At 44.8% G+C, this 14219-nt stretch overlaps 1 protein-coding gene across 3 annotated transcripts in view; it reads left to right on the plus strand.

The window, feature by feature from the left end:
- cadm2b (cell adhesion molecule 2b) overlaps positions 1–14219 on the plus strand; it is a 492669-nt gene that overhangs the window by 300108 nt on the left and 178342 nt on the right. For 2 of the 3 annotated variants that reach the window (XM_036965371.1, XM_036965372.1), the window contains exon 2: positions 8151–8180. The exons of the other annotated variant lie outside the window; for it this stretch is intronic. In XM_036965371.1, coding sequence (XP_036821266.1) covers positions 8151–8180 — 30 coding nt within the window. The remainder of the gene's footprint in view (positions 1–8150; positions 8181–14219) is intronic. 3 annotated transcript variants of the gene reach the window in all.

Here is a 14219-nt window from a genome sequence, read left to right on the forward strand (position 1 = left end):
TCTTGGCCAAATAACTATAGCGTGATTCCTCACGAAACCAGGACAACAAAAATATCACGATTTGGGGGATTTTCACAAAATGTCATTCATAGAATGGTGTTTTGGAGGAAGGATTGTTGACTTATATTTTACATTTGTATCTAAAATCATAACTGAGAATTAACTCATCAAAGATGGCATATTTATCACATTTTGGTCTTCCCAACTTTAATACTCCATAATGAAACATTATATTAAAGGAGACACCTACAGATGAAACATTATGGAAAGGAGACACCTACAGATGAAACATTATATTAAAGGAGACACCTACAGATGAAACATTATGGAAAGGAGACACCTACAGATGAAACATTATATTAAAGGAGACACCTACAGATGAAACATTATATTAAAGGAGACACCTACAGATGAAACATTATATTAAAGGAGACACCTACAGATGAAACATTATATTAAAGGAGACACCTACAGATGAAACATTATATTAAAGGAGACACCTACAGATGAAACATTATATTAAAGGAGACAGCTACAGATGAAACATTATATTAAAGGAGACACCTACAGATGAAACATTATATTAAAGGAGACACCTACAGATGAAATATTATGGAGTATTAAACGAGACACCTACAGATGAAACATTATATTAAAGGAGACACCTACAGATGAAACATTATATAAAAGGAGAAACCTACAGAAGAAATATTATATTAAAGGAGACACCTACAGATGAAACATTATATTAAAGGAGACACCTACAGATGAAATATTATAGAGTATTAAAGGAGACACCTACAGATGAAACATTATGGAGTATTAAAGGAGACAGCTACAGATGAAACATTATGGAGTATTAAAGGAGACACCTACAGATGAAATATTATGGAGTATTAAAGGAGACAGGTACAGATGAAACATTATATTAAAGGAGACACCTACAGATGAAACATTATATTAAAGGAGACAGCTACAGATGAAACATTATATTAAAGGAGACACCTACAGATGAAACATTATATAAAAGGAGACACCTACAGATGAAACATTATATTAAAGGAGACAGCTACAGATGAAACATTATGGAAAGGAGACACCTACAGATGAAACATTATATTAAAGGAGACACCTACAGATGAAACATTATATTAAAGGAGACACCTACAGATGAAACATTATGGAAAGGAGACACCTACAGATGAAACATTATATTAAAGGAGAAACCTACAGATGAAACATTATATTAAAGGAGACACCTACAGATGAAACATTATATTAAAGGAGAAAGCTACAGATGAAACATTATATTAAAGGAGACACCTACAGATGAAACATTATATTAAAGGAGACACCTACAGATGAAATATTATGGAGTATTAAAGGAGACACCTACAGATGAAACATTATATTAAAGGAGACACCTACAGATGAAACATTATATAAAAGGAGAAACCTACAGATGAAATATTATATTAAAGGAGACACCTACAGATGAAACATTATATTAAAGGAGACACCTACAGATGAAATATTATAGAGTATTAAAGGAGACACCTACAGATGAAACATTATGGAGTATTAAAGGAGACACCTACAGATGAAACATTATGGAAAGGAGACACCTACAGATGAAATATTATGGAGTATTAAAGGAGACAGCTACAGATGAAACATTATATTAAAGGAGACACCTACAGATGAAACATTATATTAAAGGAGACAGCTACAGATGAAACATTATATTAAAGGAGACAGCTACAGATGAAACATTATATTAAAGGAGGCACCTACAGATGAAACATTATATTAAAGGAGACACCTACAGATGAAACATTATATTAAAGGAGACAGCTACAGATGAAACATTATATTAAAGGAGACACCTACAGATGAAACATTATATAAAAGGAGACACCTACAGATGAAACATTATATTAAAGGAGACAGCTACAGATGAAACATTATGGAAAGGAGACACCTACAGATGAAACATTATATTAAAGGAGACACCTACAGATGAAACATTATATTAAAGGAGACACCTACAGATGAAACATTATGGAAAGGAGACACCTACAGATGAAACATTATATTAAAGGAGACACCTACAGATGAAACATTATATTAAAGGAGACACCTACAGATGAAACATTATATTAAAGGAGACAGCTACAGATGAAACATTATATTAAAGGAGACACCTACAGATGAAACATTATATTAAAGGAGACACCTACAGATGAAATATTATGGAGTATTAAAGGAGACACCTACAGATGAAACATTATATTAAAGGAGACACCTACAGATGAAACATTATATAAAAGGAGAAACCTACAGATTAAATATTATATTAAAGGAGACACCTACAGATGAAACATTATATTAAAGGAGACACCTACAGATGAAATATTATAGAGTATTAAAGGAGACACCTACAGATGAAACATTATGGAGTATTAAAGGAGACAGCTACAGATGAAACATTATGGAGTATTAAAGGAGACAGCTACAGATGAAACATTATGGAGTATTAAAGGAGACAGCTACAGATGAAACATTATGGAGTATTAAAGGAGACAGCTACAGATGAAACATTATGGAAAGGAGACACCTACAGATGAAACATTATATTAAAGGAGACACCTACAGATGAAACATTATATTAAAGGAGACACCTACAGATGAAATATTATGGAGTATTAAAGGAGACAGCTACAGATGAAATATTATAGAGTATTAAAGAATATAAGATATAAGAAAACTCAATAAATATATATATACCCATATATATATCCATGTATATCCATATATATATATAGATGCAGTGCTTTCGGAAAGTATTCACACATTCAAAGTATTCATACTTTTTCCAAATTTTGTTGCGTTACAGCCTTATTCTGAAATTGATTAAATAAAAACATTTCCTCACCAATCCACGCACAGTAACCCATAATGACAAAGCAAAACATTTTTTTTTACAGATTTGTTCAAATGTTTTTAAAAATAAAAACCTGAAATAGTTTATTTACATAAATATTCAGACCTTTTGCTATGCGACTCTAAATGGAGCTCAGGTGCCTCCTGTTTCCATTGATCATCCTTGAGATGTTTCTACAACTTGATTGGAGTCCACCTGTGGTAAATTCAATTGATTGGACATGATTTGGAAAGGCACACACCTGTCTATATAAGGTCTCAGAGTTGACAGTGCATGTCAGAGCAAAAACCAATCCATGAGATGGAAGGAATTGTACGTAGACCTCCGAGACAGTCCGATTAGGGGAAGGAAAACACAGACTAAGGCAGAAAGAGAGCAAGGTCTGGTGGGAGTCACTAAATATTTCTATGGGAACTGTCTGTTTTATTGAGGTAATATATTCAGTTGTATCACTGACTGTGAAATGCTCTGAGCGCTGACCTCTGGACGCTGACCTCTGGACGCTGACCTCTGGACGCTGACCTCTGGTCTTAGCTCCAGTTGTGTCACTGACTGTGAAATGCTCTGAGCGCTGACCTCTGGACGCTGACCTCTGGTCTTAGCTCCAGTTGTATCACTGACTGTGAAATGCTCTGAGCGCTGACCTCTGGACGCTGACCTCTGGTCTTAGCGCCAGTTGTATCACTGACTGTGAAATGCTCTGAGCGCTGACCTCTGGACGCTGACCTCTGGACGCTGACCTCTGGTCTTAGCTCCAGTTGTGTCACTGACTGTGAAATGCTCTGGGCGCTGACCTCTGGACGCTGACCTCTGGACGCTGACCTCTGGTCTTAGCTCCAGTTGTGTCACTGACTGTGAAATGCTCTGGGCGCTGACCTCTGGACGCTGACCTCTGGTCTTAGCTCCAGTTGTGTCACTGACTGTGAAATGCTCTGAGCGCTGACCTCTGGACGCTGACCTCTGGGCGCTGACCTCTGGTCTTAGCTCCAGTTGTGTCACTGACTGTGAAATGCTTTGGACGCTGACCTCTGGACGCTGACCTCTGGTCTTAGCTCCAGTTGTGTCACTGACTGTGAAATGCTCTGAGCGCTGACCTCTGGACGCTGACCTCTGGTCTTAGCTCCAGTTGTGTCACTGACTGTGAAATGCTCTGGACGCTGACCTCTGGACGCTGACCTCTGGACGCTGACCTCTGGTCTTAGCTCCAGTTGTGTCACTGACTGTGAAATGCTCTGGGCGCTGACCTCTGGACGCTGACCTCTGGTCTTAGCTCCAGTTGTGTCACTGACTGTGAAATGCTCTGGGCGCTGACCTCTGGACGCTGACCTCTGGACGCTGACCTCTGGTCTTAGCTCCAGTTGTATCACTGACTGTGAAATGCTCTGAGCGCTGACCTCTGGACGCTGACCTCTGGTCTTAGCTCCAGTTGTGTCACTGACTGTGAAATGCTCTGAGCGCTGACCTCTGGACGCTGACCTCTGGGCGCTGACCTCCAGTCTCATCAATAATTAAAAGATGTTTCCCCTACCATTGTGTTGTTACTTGAATTCAGAATTTGACATGCGTGTCCTTTACATATGTGTGTGTGTGTGTGTTTGTGCTTCTGTGAGTTTGTCGGAGCTGGATATGATTAAGTGTTCTCAGACACAGGGGTTAGTTGCAGCCAGTGTTCCCCGGGGGGGGGGGGGGGGGGGGGGGGGGGGGGGGGGGGGGGGGGGGGGGGGGGGGGGGGGGGGGCATATTGGTGTGACACAGAAAGAGGAAGTGCTGTGACCTCCCACTGTGCCCAGCAGAGGGGCTGAGGCCAGGCAGGCCACACTGAGCTGGAGTACAAAGCAGCCAAAGGCCAGTATTCCCACCACATAGAGAATAGAGTACCATTTAGGACACAGCCAAACTCTCTCTGGTTGGTTAAACTAATCACCATGGGGACCCTCTTCTACTCTCCCCTCCTCTACTCTCCCCTCCCCTCCTCTCCCCTCAGCCCTACTTCAGAAACTATGCCTGGCATTGAGAGGAATTGGCTCCAAACTGGACTCTGAACAGACATACACACACCCATACACACACACACAACCTGGTCTTTCCTGGACGCTGGCTGAGAAGCTCACATGATGGAGTCGAAGCTAATTGCCTGGTCAACAGCCCCAGAATACCAAATACCCCATCCTCCATCATCCAACACCTAGAACCTCTGGATAGAACCTAGAACATTTTCACCTAGAACCTCTGGATAGAACCTAGAACCTTATCACCTAGAGCATATGGATAGAACCTACAACCTTATCACCTAGAACCTTTTCACCTAGAACCTCTAGATAGAACCGTATAACCTAGAACATTTTCACCTAGAACCTCTGGATAGAACCTAGAACCTTTTCACCTAGAACCTCTGAATATAACCTAGAATCTTATCACCTAAAACCTCTGGATAGAACCTAGAATCTTATCACCTAGAACCTCTGGATAGAACCTAATCACCAATAACCTCTGGATAGAACCTAGAATCTTATCACCTAGAACCTCTGGATAGAACCCAATCACCAAGAACCTCTGGATAGAACCTTATCACCTAGAGCATCTGTGTAGAACCTAGAACCTTATCATATATCATATATTTCTATATTTCTTAATTCCATTTTTTTAACCTTTAGATGTGTGTGTATTGGTGTTTATTGTTAGTGCACTGTTGGAGCTAGGAACACAAGCATTTCTCTACGCCCGAAATGACTTCTGATAAATATGTGCATGCGACCAGTAAAAATGTGATTTGATTTGATTTGATTTGATTTTGTTGCCATCAATGGATTGTCTCTATGAAGATATGACTTGGCTATTAATTAAGTCCGCTCCGTTGACTCTGACACCAAGTCCTTTTTAGAAATGTCAAATCTTAAAGTTGTGTCACAAACGGCGACCCTTTTTCCTTCATCCTATTGGCTACGCTGAAAAGCAGTGGACTAAATAGACAATAGGGTGCCATTATTTGGTATTCATCCGAAGCTTGACATTTTCTAGATAGATCTCTTGATATTCTTCCCATGCGCCTGTAAACAGGAGAATCTGATCACGGTCTGACTTTGTCAACACTATTAAATATCAGAGAGCAGAGATTAATGACCATTTCTTCCATGTATAGAAAGAACGGGAGGAGGGGAGTCTGGATGGGGGGTAGGGGGGAGTCGGACGGGGGAGGGGAGTCTGGATGGGGGTTAGGGGGAGTCGGACGGGGGGGGGGTCTGGATGGGGGGTAGGGGGGAGTCGGACGGGGGGAGGAGGGGAGTCTGGATGGGGGGTAGGGTGGAGTCGGACGGGGGGGGGTCTGGATGGGGGGTAGGGGGGAGTCGGACGGGGGGAGGAGGGGAGTCTGGATGGGGGGTAGGGGGGAGTCGGACGAGGTGTGGAGTCTGGATGGGGGGTAGGGGGGAGTCGGACGGGGTGTGGAGTCTGGATGGGGGGTAGGGGGGAGTCGGACGGGGTGTGGAGTCTGGATGGGGGGTAGGGGGGAGTCGGACGGGGTGTGGAGTCTGGATGGGAGAGTAGGGGGGAGTTGGACGGGGGGGGGGGGTCTGGATGGGAGAGTAGGGGGGAGTTGGACGGGGCGGAGGAGGGGGGTCTGGATGGGGAGTAGGGGGGAGTCGGACGGGGTGTGGAGTCTGGATGGGGGGTAGGGCGGAGTCGGACGGGGTGTGGAGTCTGGATGGGGGGTAGGGGGGAGTCGGACGGGGTGTGGAGTCTGGATGGGGAGTAGGGGGGAGTCGGACGGGGGGAGGAGGGGAGTCTGGATGGGGGGTAGGGGGGAGTCGGACGGGGTGTGGAGTCTGGATGGGGGAGGGGAGTCGGACGGGGTGTGGAGTCTGGATGGGGAGTAGGGGGGAGTCGGACGGGGGGAGGAGGGGAGTCTGGATGGGGGGTAGGGGGGAGTCGGACGGGGTGTGGAGTCGGACGGGGGAGGGGAGTCGGACGGGGTGTGGAGTCTGGATGGGGGAGTAGGGGGGAGTCGGACGGGGGAGGGGAGTCTGGATGGGGGGTAGGGGGGAGTCGGACGGGGGAGGGGAGTCTGGATGGGGGGTAGGGGGGAGTCAGACGGGGTGTGGAGTCTGGATGGGGGAGTAGGGGGGAGTCGGACGGGGAAGGGGAGTCTGGATGGGGAGTAGGGGGGAGTCGGACAGGGGGGAGGAGGGGAGTCTGGATGGGGGGTAGGGGGGAGTCGGACGGGGGAGGGGAGTCTGGATGGGGAGTAGGGGGGAGTCGGACGGGGGGGAGGAGGGGAGTCTGGATGGGGGGTAGGGGGGAGTCGGACGGGGTGTGGAGTCTGGATGGGGGGTAGGGGGGAGTCGGACGGGGTGTGGAGTCTGGATGGGGGGTAGGGGGGAGTCGGACGGGGGGGGAGTCTGGATGGGGGGTAGGGGGGAGTCGGACGGGGGGGAGTCTGGATGGGGGGTAGGGGGGAGTCGGACGGGGGAGGGGAGTCTGGATGGGGGGTAGGGGGGAGTCAGACGGGGTGTGGAGTCTGGATGGGGGAGTAGGGGGGAGTCGGACGGGGAAGGGGAGTCTGGATGGGGAGTAGGGGGGAGTCGGACAGGGGGGAGGAGGGGAGTCTGGATGGGGGGTAGGGGGGAGTCGGACGGAGGAGGGGAGTCTGGATGGGGAGTAGGGGGGAGTCGGACAATGGGGGGGGCGGGGCGGGGGGGGGGGTGGAGGGGGTGGTATAACCAAAAAGGATTAACGAGCGTCAAAAACAAAACATGTTCTACTAGAACGTAGTGTGGCAAACACACACTAACTTTCTCTGCGTGTTTGGTATAACGTGTTGCTTTAGGTTGATCAGATGATAGATTTATTTTTATTTTCAGATGAATGATTTGTGCAGTTTAAATACCAGATAGAGAGAGAGAGAGAGAGAGAGAGATGTTTTTAACTCCATAATCACAACAACTAACAATATGAATGTCTGATAACCACAAAGATGGGCATAGCTGCCTGAAAACGAGTGGAAGTTGGTCTGTTCTCCTTTTCATGGCTCCTTCAAGCCGGATAGGAAGCTCTCAAAACAACCCTGTTTCCTAGTGTCCAGCGAATAGACAACTTGTGACAGTTCTATCTGATTGGTTTAAAAGGCTGCTGTAGCGAATCAGATCGTGTTCTTCATGTTTGCTTCATACCAGTGGTGGTTAATGTGTTGTTTCCTCCCTCATGCTTCCAGTGGGTGCAACCACTAAAACCAAAGTCAAAGGTGAGTTATCTCTTGTGTCTTTCTGCATGATGTATATTGGACACCAGTTCCCAATTAACCATGTTTCATATCAGTCCTACCAGTTCCCAATTAACCATGTTTCATATCAGTCCTACCAGTTCCCAATTAACCATGTTTCATATCAGTCCTACCAGTTCCCAACTAACCATGTTTCATATCAGTCCTACCAGTTCCCAACTAACCATGTTTCATATCAGTCCTACCAGTTCCCAACTAACCATGTTTCATATCAGTCCTACCAGTTCCCAACTAACCATGTTTCATATCAGTCCTACCAGTTCCCAACTAACCATGTTTCATATCAGTCCTACCAGTTCCCAACTAACCATGTTTCATATCAGTCCTACCAGTTCCCAATTAACCATGTTTCATATCAGTCCTACCAGTTCTCAGGTAACCATGTTTCATATCAGCTCTACCAGTTCCCAATTAACCATGTGTCATATCAGCTCTACCAGTTCTCAGGTAACCATGTTTCATATCAGCTCTACCAGTTCCCAATTAACCATGTTTCATATCAGCTCTACCAGTTCTCAGGTAACCATGTTTCATATCAGCTCTACCAGTTCCCAATTAACCATGTTTCATATCAGCTCTACCAGTTCTCAGGTAACCATGTTTCATATCAGCTCTACCGGTTCCCAATTAACCATATTAGACCATCTCCCTCCAGAGACCAGGCCGGGGCCAGTGGTGAATTAACATTGGGATTGTCTCTAATTTTCACCCTGTTACATTTAATACACTACATTTGACCAGGGCCCATGGTGATGTGGGCTGACTGGTGTCTGGTACAGGGTGGGGGCCTGACTGGTGTCTGGTACAGGGTGGGTGCTGACTGGTGTCTGGTACAGGGTGGGGGCCTGACTGGTGTCTGGTACAGGGTGGGTGCTGACTGGTGTCTGGTACAGGGTGGGTGCTGACTGGTGTCTGGTACAGGGTGGGTGCTGACTGGTGTCTGGTACAAGGTGGGTGCTGACTGGTGTCTGGTACAGGGTGGGTGCTGACTGGTGTCTGGTACAGGGTGGGGGCTGACTGGTGTCTGGTACAGGGTGCTATAACCCAACCTGTAACAACTGATACATTCTCTTTTTGGGACATTCACTCTGTTTTGAGATAGTGGAAGGTTCCAGGCTTTGTTACAGATGGCACCATATTCCTTACAGAGCCCTTGGTGAAAAGTAGTGCACTATATAGGGAATAGGGTGCTATGGGCTCTGGTCAAAAGTAGTGCACTGTGTAGGGAATAGGGTGCTATGGGCTCTGGTCAAAAGTAGTGCACTATGTAGGGAATAGGATGCCATTCAGGATGCACAGCTTGTCGACCTGCCAACTCCTACAAGTCCTCACACTTCTGTTGAATACACATTTTGGAAGGATCCCCCAACCTAATTAAAAAAAAACAGTTGTGTTTCCCACACACCCTAGCAGCTCACGGATGTATATTAAAGTGTGTGTGTTTGCATTAACGCCCTGGCTTTGGTTGAAGTCTCGTCAGAGCTCAGTTCGGCTAGCTGATCATTAACGCCTGGCTTTGGTTGAAGTCTCGTCAGAGCTCAGTTCGGCTAGCTGATCATTTATACCTCCGATATGAAAGCAGGGATTAAAAGGACTTGTCGGAATGGTCAGTGAACTTGATCATCGATAACAGGACGCATTTCACTCCTCTGATTCGAACACGAAGTCAACTTCACAAATGGTACCCTAGTCCCTACACAGTGCACTAACTGACTTCACAAATGGTACCCTATTCCCTACACACAGGGTGGACCAAACATTAAGAACACCTCCCTGATAATGAGTTCTTGACACAAACCGGTGCGCCTGGCAGCTACCACCATATCCGATTGCCCATTCACACTCTGAATGACACACATACACAATCCATGTCTCAATTGTGTCAAGGCTTAAAAATCCTTCTTTAACCAGTCATCCTCCCCTTCATCTACACTGATTTGAAGTGGATTTAACAGGTGACATCATAAAGGGATCATAGCTTTCACCTGGATTCACCTGGTCGGTCTATGTCCTGGAAAGAGCAGGTTTTCTTAATGTTTTGGAAACTCAGTGCATACTACTTTTGAACAGGGCCCATTGAGCTCAAAGGGTTCTGGTCAAAATGAGTGCACTACATAGGGGATAGGGTCCCATAGGGTTCTGGTCAAAAGTAGTGCACTACATAGGGGATAGGGTGCTTTTTGGTAGACAGACACGATTCTCGTGACCGCCTTAACATGGACTAGCTCATTTGGTTCTGTGTACCGAGATGATCAACGACACAGCAAGTAATCCTGAAGGTGGAGTCCATATCTATCATCTACCTCTCTGTCTACCTCTCTGTCTCTCTCTCTCTCTGTCTGTCTGTCTACCTCTCTCTCTCTCTCTCTCTCTCTCTCTCTCTCTCTGTCTACCTCTCTCTCTCTCTGTCTACCTCTCTCTCTCTCTCTCTCTCTCTCTGTCTACCTCTCTCTCTCTCTCTCTGTCTACCTCTCTCACTCTCTCTCTCTATCTCTCTCTCTCTGTATACCTCTCTGTCTACCTCTCTGTCTACCTCTCTCTCTCTCTGTCTACCTCTCTCTCTCTCTGTCTACCTTTCTCTCTCTCTCTCTCTGTCTACCTCTCTCACTCTCTTTCTCTCTCTCTATCTCTCTCTCTCTGTCTACCTCTCTGTCTCTCTCTCTGTCTACCTCTCTCTCTCTCTCTCTCTCTCTCTCTCTCTCTGTATACCTCTCCCTCTCTCTGTCTACCTCTCTCTCTGTCTACCTCTCTTTCTCTCTGTCTACCTCTCCCCCTCTATCCTTCTGTCAAACCTCTCTCCCCCTATCTCTCTCTGTCTACCTCTCTCTCTCTCTATCTTTCTGTCTACTTCTCTCTCTTCCTATCCAACTGTCTACCTCTCTCTCTTCCTATCCATATGTCTACCTCTCTCTCGCACTCCATCTGTCTACCTCTCTCTCTCTCTCTTCCCTCTCTCCATCGGTCTACCTCTCTCTCGCCCTCTCTTGCTCTCCATCTGTCTACCTCTCTCTCTTCCTATCCATATGTCTACCTCTCTCTCTCTCTCTCTCTCTCTCTCTCTCTCTCTCTCTCTTCCCTCTCTCCATCTGTCTACCTCTCTCTCGCCCTCTCTGTCTCTCCATCTGTCTACCTCTATGTTTACCTCTGTCTCTCCATCTGTCTACCATTCTGCCTACCTCTCTCTCTCTGTCTCTCCATCTGTCTACCGCTCTGTTTACCTCTCTCTCTCTCTCTCTCTCTCTCTCTCTCTCTCTCTCTCTCTCTCTTCCCTCTCTCCATCTGTCTACCTCTATGTTTACCTCTGTCTCTCCATCTGTCTACCATTCTGCCTACCTCTCTCTCTCTGTGTTCACCACTCTCTCTCTCTCGCTGTGTGTGTGTGTAGACAGACAGCTCTTTAAATAATACTCAGACAGAATATGTCTGTCTGCCATTACCATTCATTCCCCCGCTGATGGGCATGGCACCACTCTAAAGGAAATCTATACTTACGGTAATTGAAAAAATGTGCTGTGTAGATCACTGAGTCAAGCATCCAAGTGTCCAGCTAGATGCTTTATTATACAGAGCCTTTAGCAGACAGGGGAATAATATAGTGTGTGTGTGTGTGTGTGTGTGTGTGTGTGTGTGTGTGTGTGTGTGTGTGTGTGTGTGTGTGTGTGTGTGTGTGTGTGTGTTTGCATACACTGTTACAATGTTACTCTGTTACAATGTTACAATGTTAATATGTTACACTTTTACTCTGTCACTCTGTTACATTGTTACAGTTTTACAGTGTTACTTTGTTACAATGTTGGTCTCTTAAACTCTTACAATGTTACTCTGTTACACTGTACCTCTGATACAGTATTACACTGTTACAATGTTACTCTGTTACACTGTACCTCTGATACAGTATTACACTGTTACAATGTTACTCTGTTACGCTGTACCTCTGATACAGTATTACACTGTTACAATGTTACAATGGTAATATGTTACACTTTTACTCTGTTACAATGTTACTCTGTTAGACTTACACCAATTGTTACCCTGTTATTGTTTTATTCTGTTATTGTTATTACAATGTTACTCTCTTACCGGAGGTCGAAAACGTACCCATTTTTTCATAAAATGAAGATACCTTAATAGAAGTTACTCAAGTAAAAATGAAAGTCACCCAGTAAAATACTACTTGAGTCAAAGTAAAATTATGTGGTTGTTATATATACTGAAGTATCAAAAGTAAAAGTATAAATAATTTTAAATTCCTGATATTAAGCGAACCAGACTGCCAAATGTCCTTGTTTTCTACATTTACAGATAGCCAACGGCACAGTCCAACACTCAGACAGTTTACAAATGAAGCATTTGTGTTTGGTGAATCTGCCAGATCAGGGAAGTAGGGATGACCCAGGATGTTCTCTTGATAAGTGTGTGAATTGAACCATTTTCCTGTCCTGCTAAAGCATTCAAAATGTAACGAGTATCTTTGGGTTTCAGGGAAAATGTATGGATGTAGTGAAGTAAACGTTGCCAAACATATGTATAGTAAAGTAAAGTACAGATACCCCCCAAAAAACTACTTAAGTAGTACTTTAAAGTATTTTTTACTTAAGTACTTTACACCACTGATGTTGAGTTAGATGTCTCTGAAAGGGGGCTGCCTGATACAGTCGAGAGCCGTCAGTGTAGAGCCTGAGACCAGGATATATATATATAATATATATATAATAATATAATATACAGGACATGGTATCACTGTGGTTCTCAATACAGAGAGAAAAGTACAACACTGTCTCTTACACCGTTACAATGTTAGTCTGTTTCTCTGTCACACTGTTACAATTGTACACTGTTACTCTGTTACAAAAACCATCAAGCGCTATGACGAAGCTGGCTCTTCTGAGAACCGCCACAGGATAGGAGAAAACCCAGAGTTACCTCTGCTGCAGAGAATGAGTTCATTAGAATTACCATCTTCAGATTGTAACCCAAGTAAATTCTTCACAGATTTGAAGTAACAGAAGTAACAGACTGAATCAGGCCTTCATAGTCGAATTGCTGCAAAGAAACCACTACTGAAGGACACCAATAAGAAGACGAGACTTTCTTGGGCCAAGAAACACAAGCAACGGACATTAGACCGGTGGAAATATGTCCTTTGGTCTGATGATTCCACATTTGAGATTTCTGGTTCCAACTGCTGTCTTTGTGAGATGCAGAGTAGGTGAACGGATGATCTCCGCATGTCTGGTGCCCATCGGGAAGGAAGGAGGAGGAGGTGTGATGGTGTGGGGGTGCTTTGCTGGTGACACTGTCTGTGATTTATTTAGATTTCAAGGCACACTTAACCAGCATGGCTACCACAGCATTCTGCAGCAATACGCCATCCCATCTGGTTTGCGCTAAGTGGGACTATCATTTGTTTTTCAAAAGGACAATAACCCAACACACACCTCCAGGCTGTGTAAGGGCTATTTGACCAAGAAGGAAAGTGATGCAGTTCTGCATCAGATGACCTCGCATCGACAATAACCCGACCTCAACCCAATTGAGATGGTTTGGGATGAGTTGCACGGCAGAGTGAATGAAAAGCACCCATCAAGTGCTCAGCATGAGTGCAAACTCCTTCAAGACTGTTGGAAAAGTATTCGTCATGAAGCTGGTTGAGAGAATGCCAAGAGGAGGCAAAGCTGTCATCATGGCAAAGGGTGGCTACTTTGAAGAATCTAAAATATCTTTTGATTTGTTTAACACTTGCACTTCCAAATAAAATTGAATATTTTTTGCTCATATAATAAAAAACCAATTCGCTAGGTGTAGGCAAAACCATAACAAATAGGTAAACTGGGATATAACTAAAGAGTTAATCAGGGTAAACTGGGATATGACTAAAGAGTTAATCAGGGTAAACTGGGATATAACTAAATAGTTAATCAGGGTAAACTGGGATGTGACTAAAGAGTTAATCAGGTTAAACTGGGATATGACTAAAGAGTTCATCAGGGTAAACTGGGA

The sequence above is a fragment of the Oncorhynchus mykiss genome, chromosome 27, assembly GCF_013265735.2.
Source record: "Oncorhynchus mykiss isolate Arlee chromosome 27, USDA_OmykA_1.1, whole genome shotgun sequence".
In the NCBI taxonomy this organism is placed as follows: domain Eukaryota; kingdom Metazoa; phylum Chordata; class Actinopteri; order Salmoniformes; family Salmonidae; genus Oncorhynchus; species Oncorhynchus mykiss.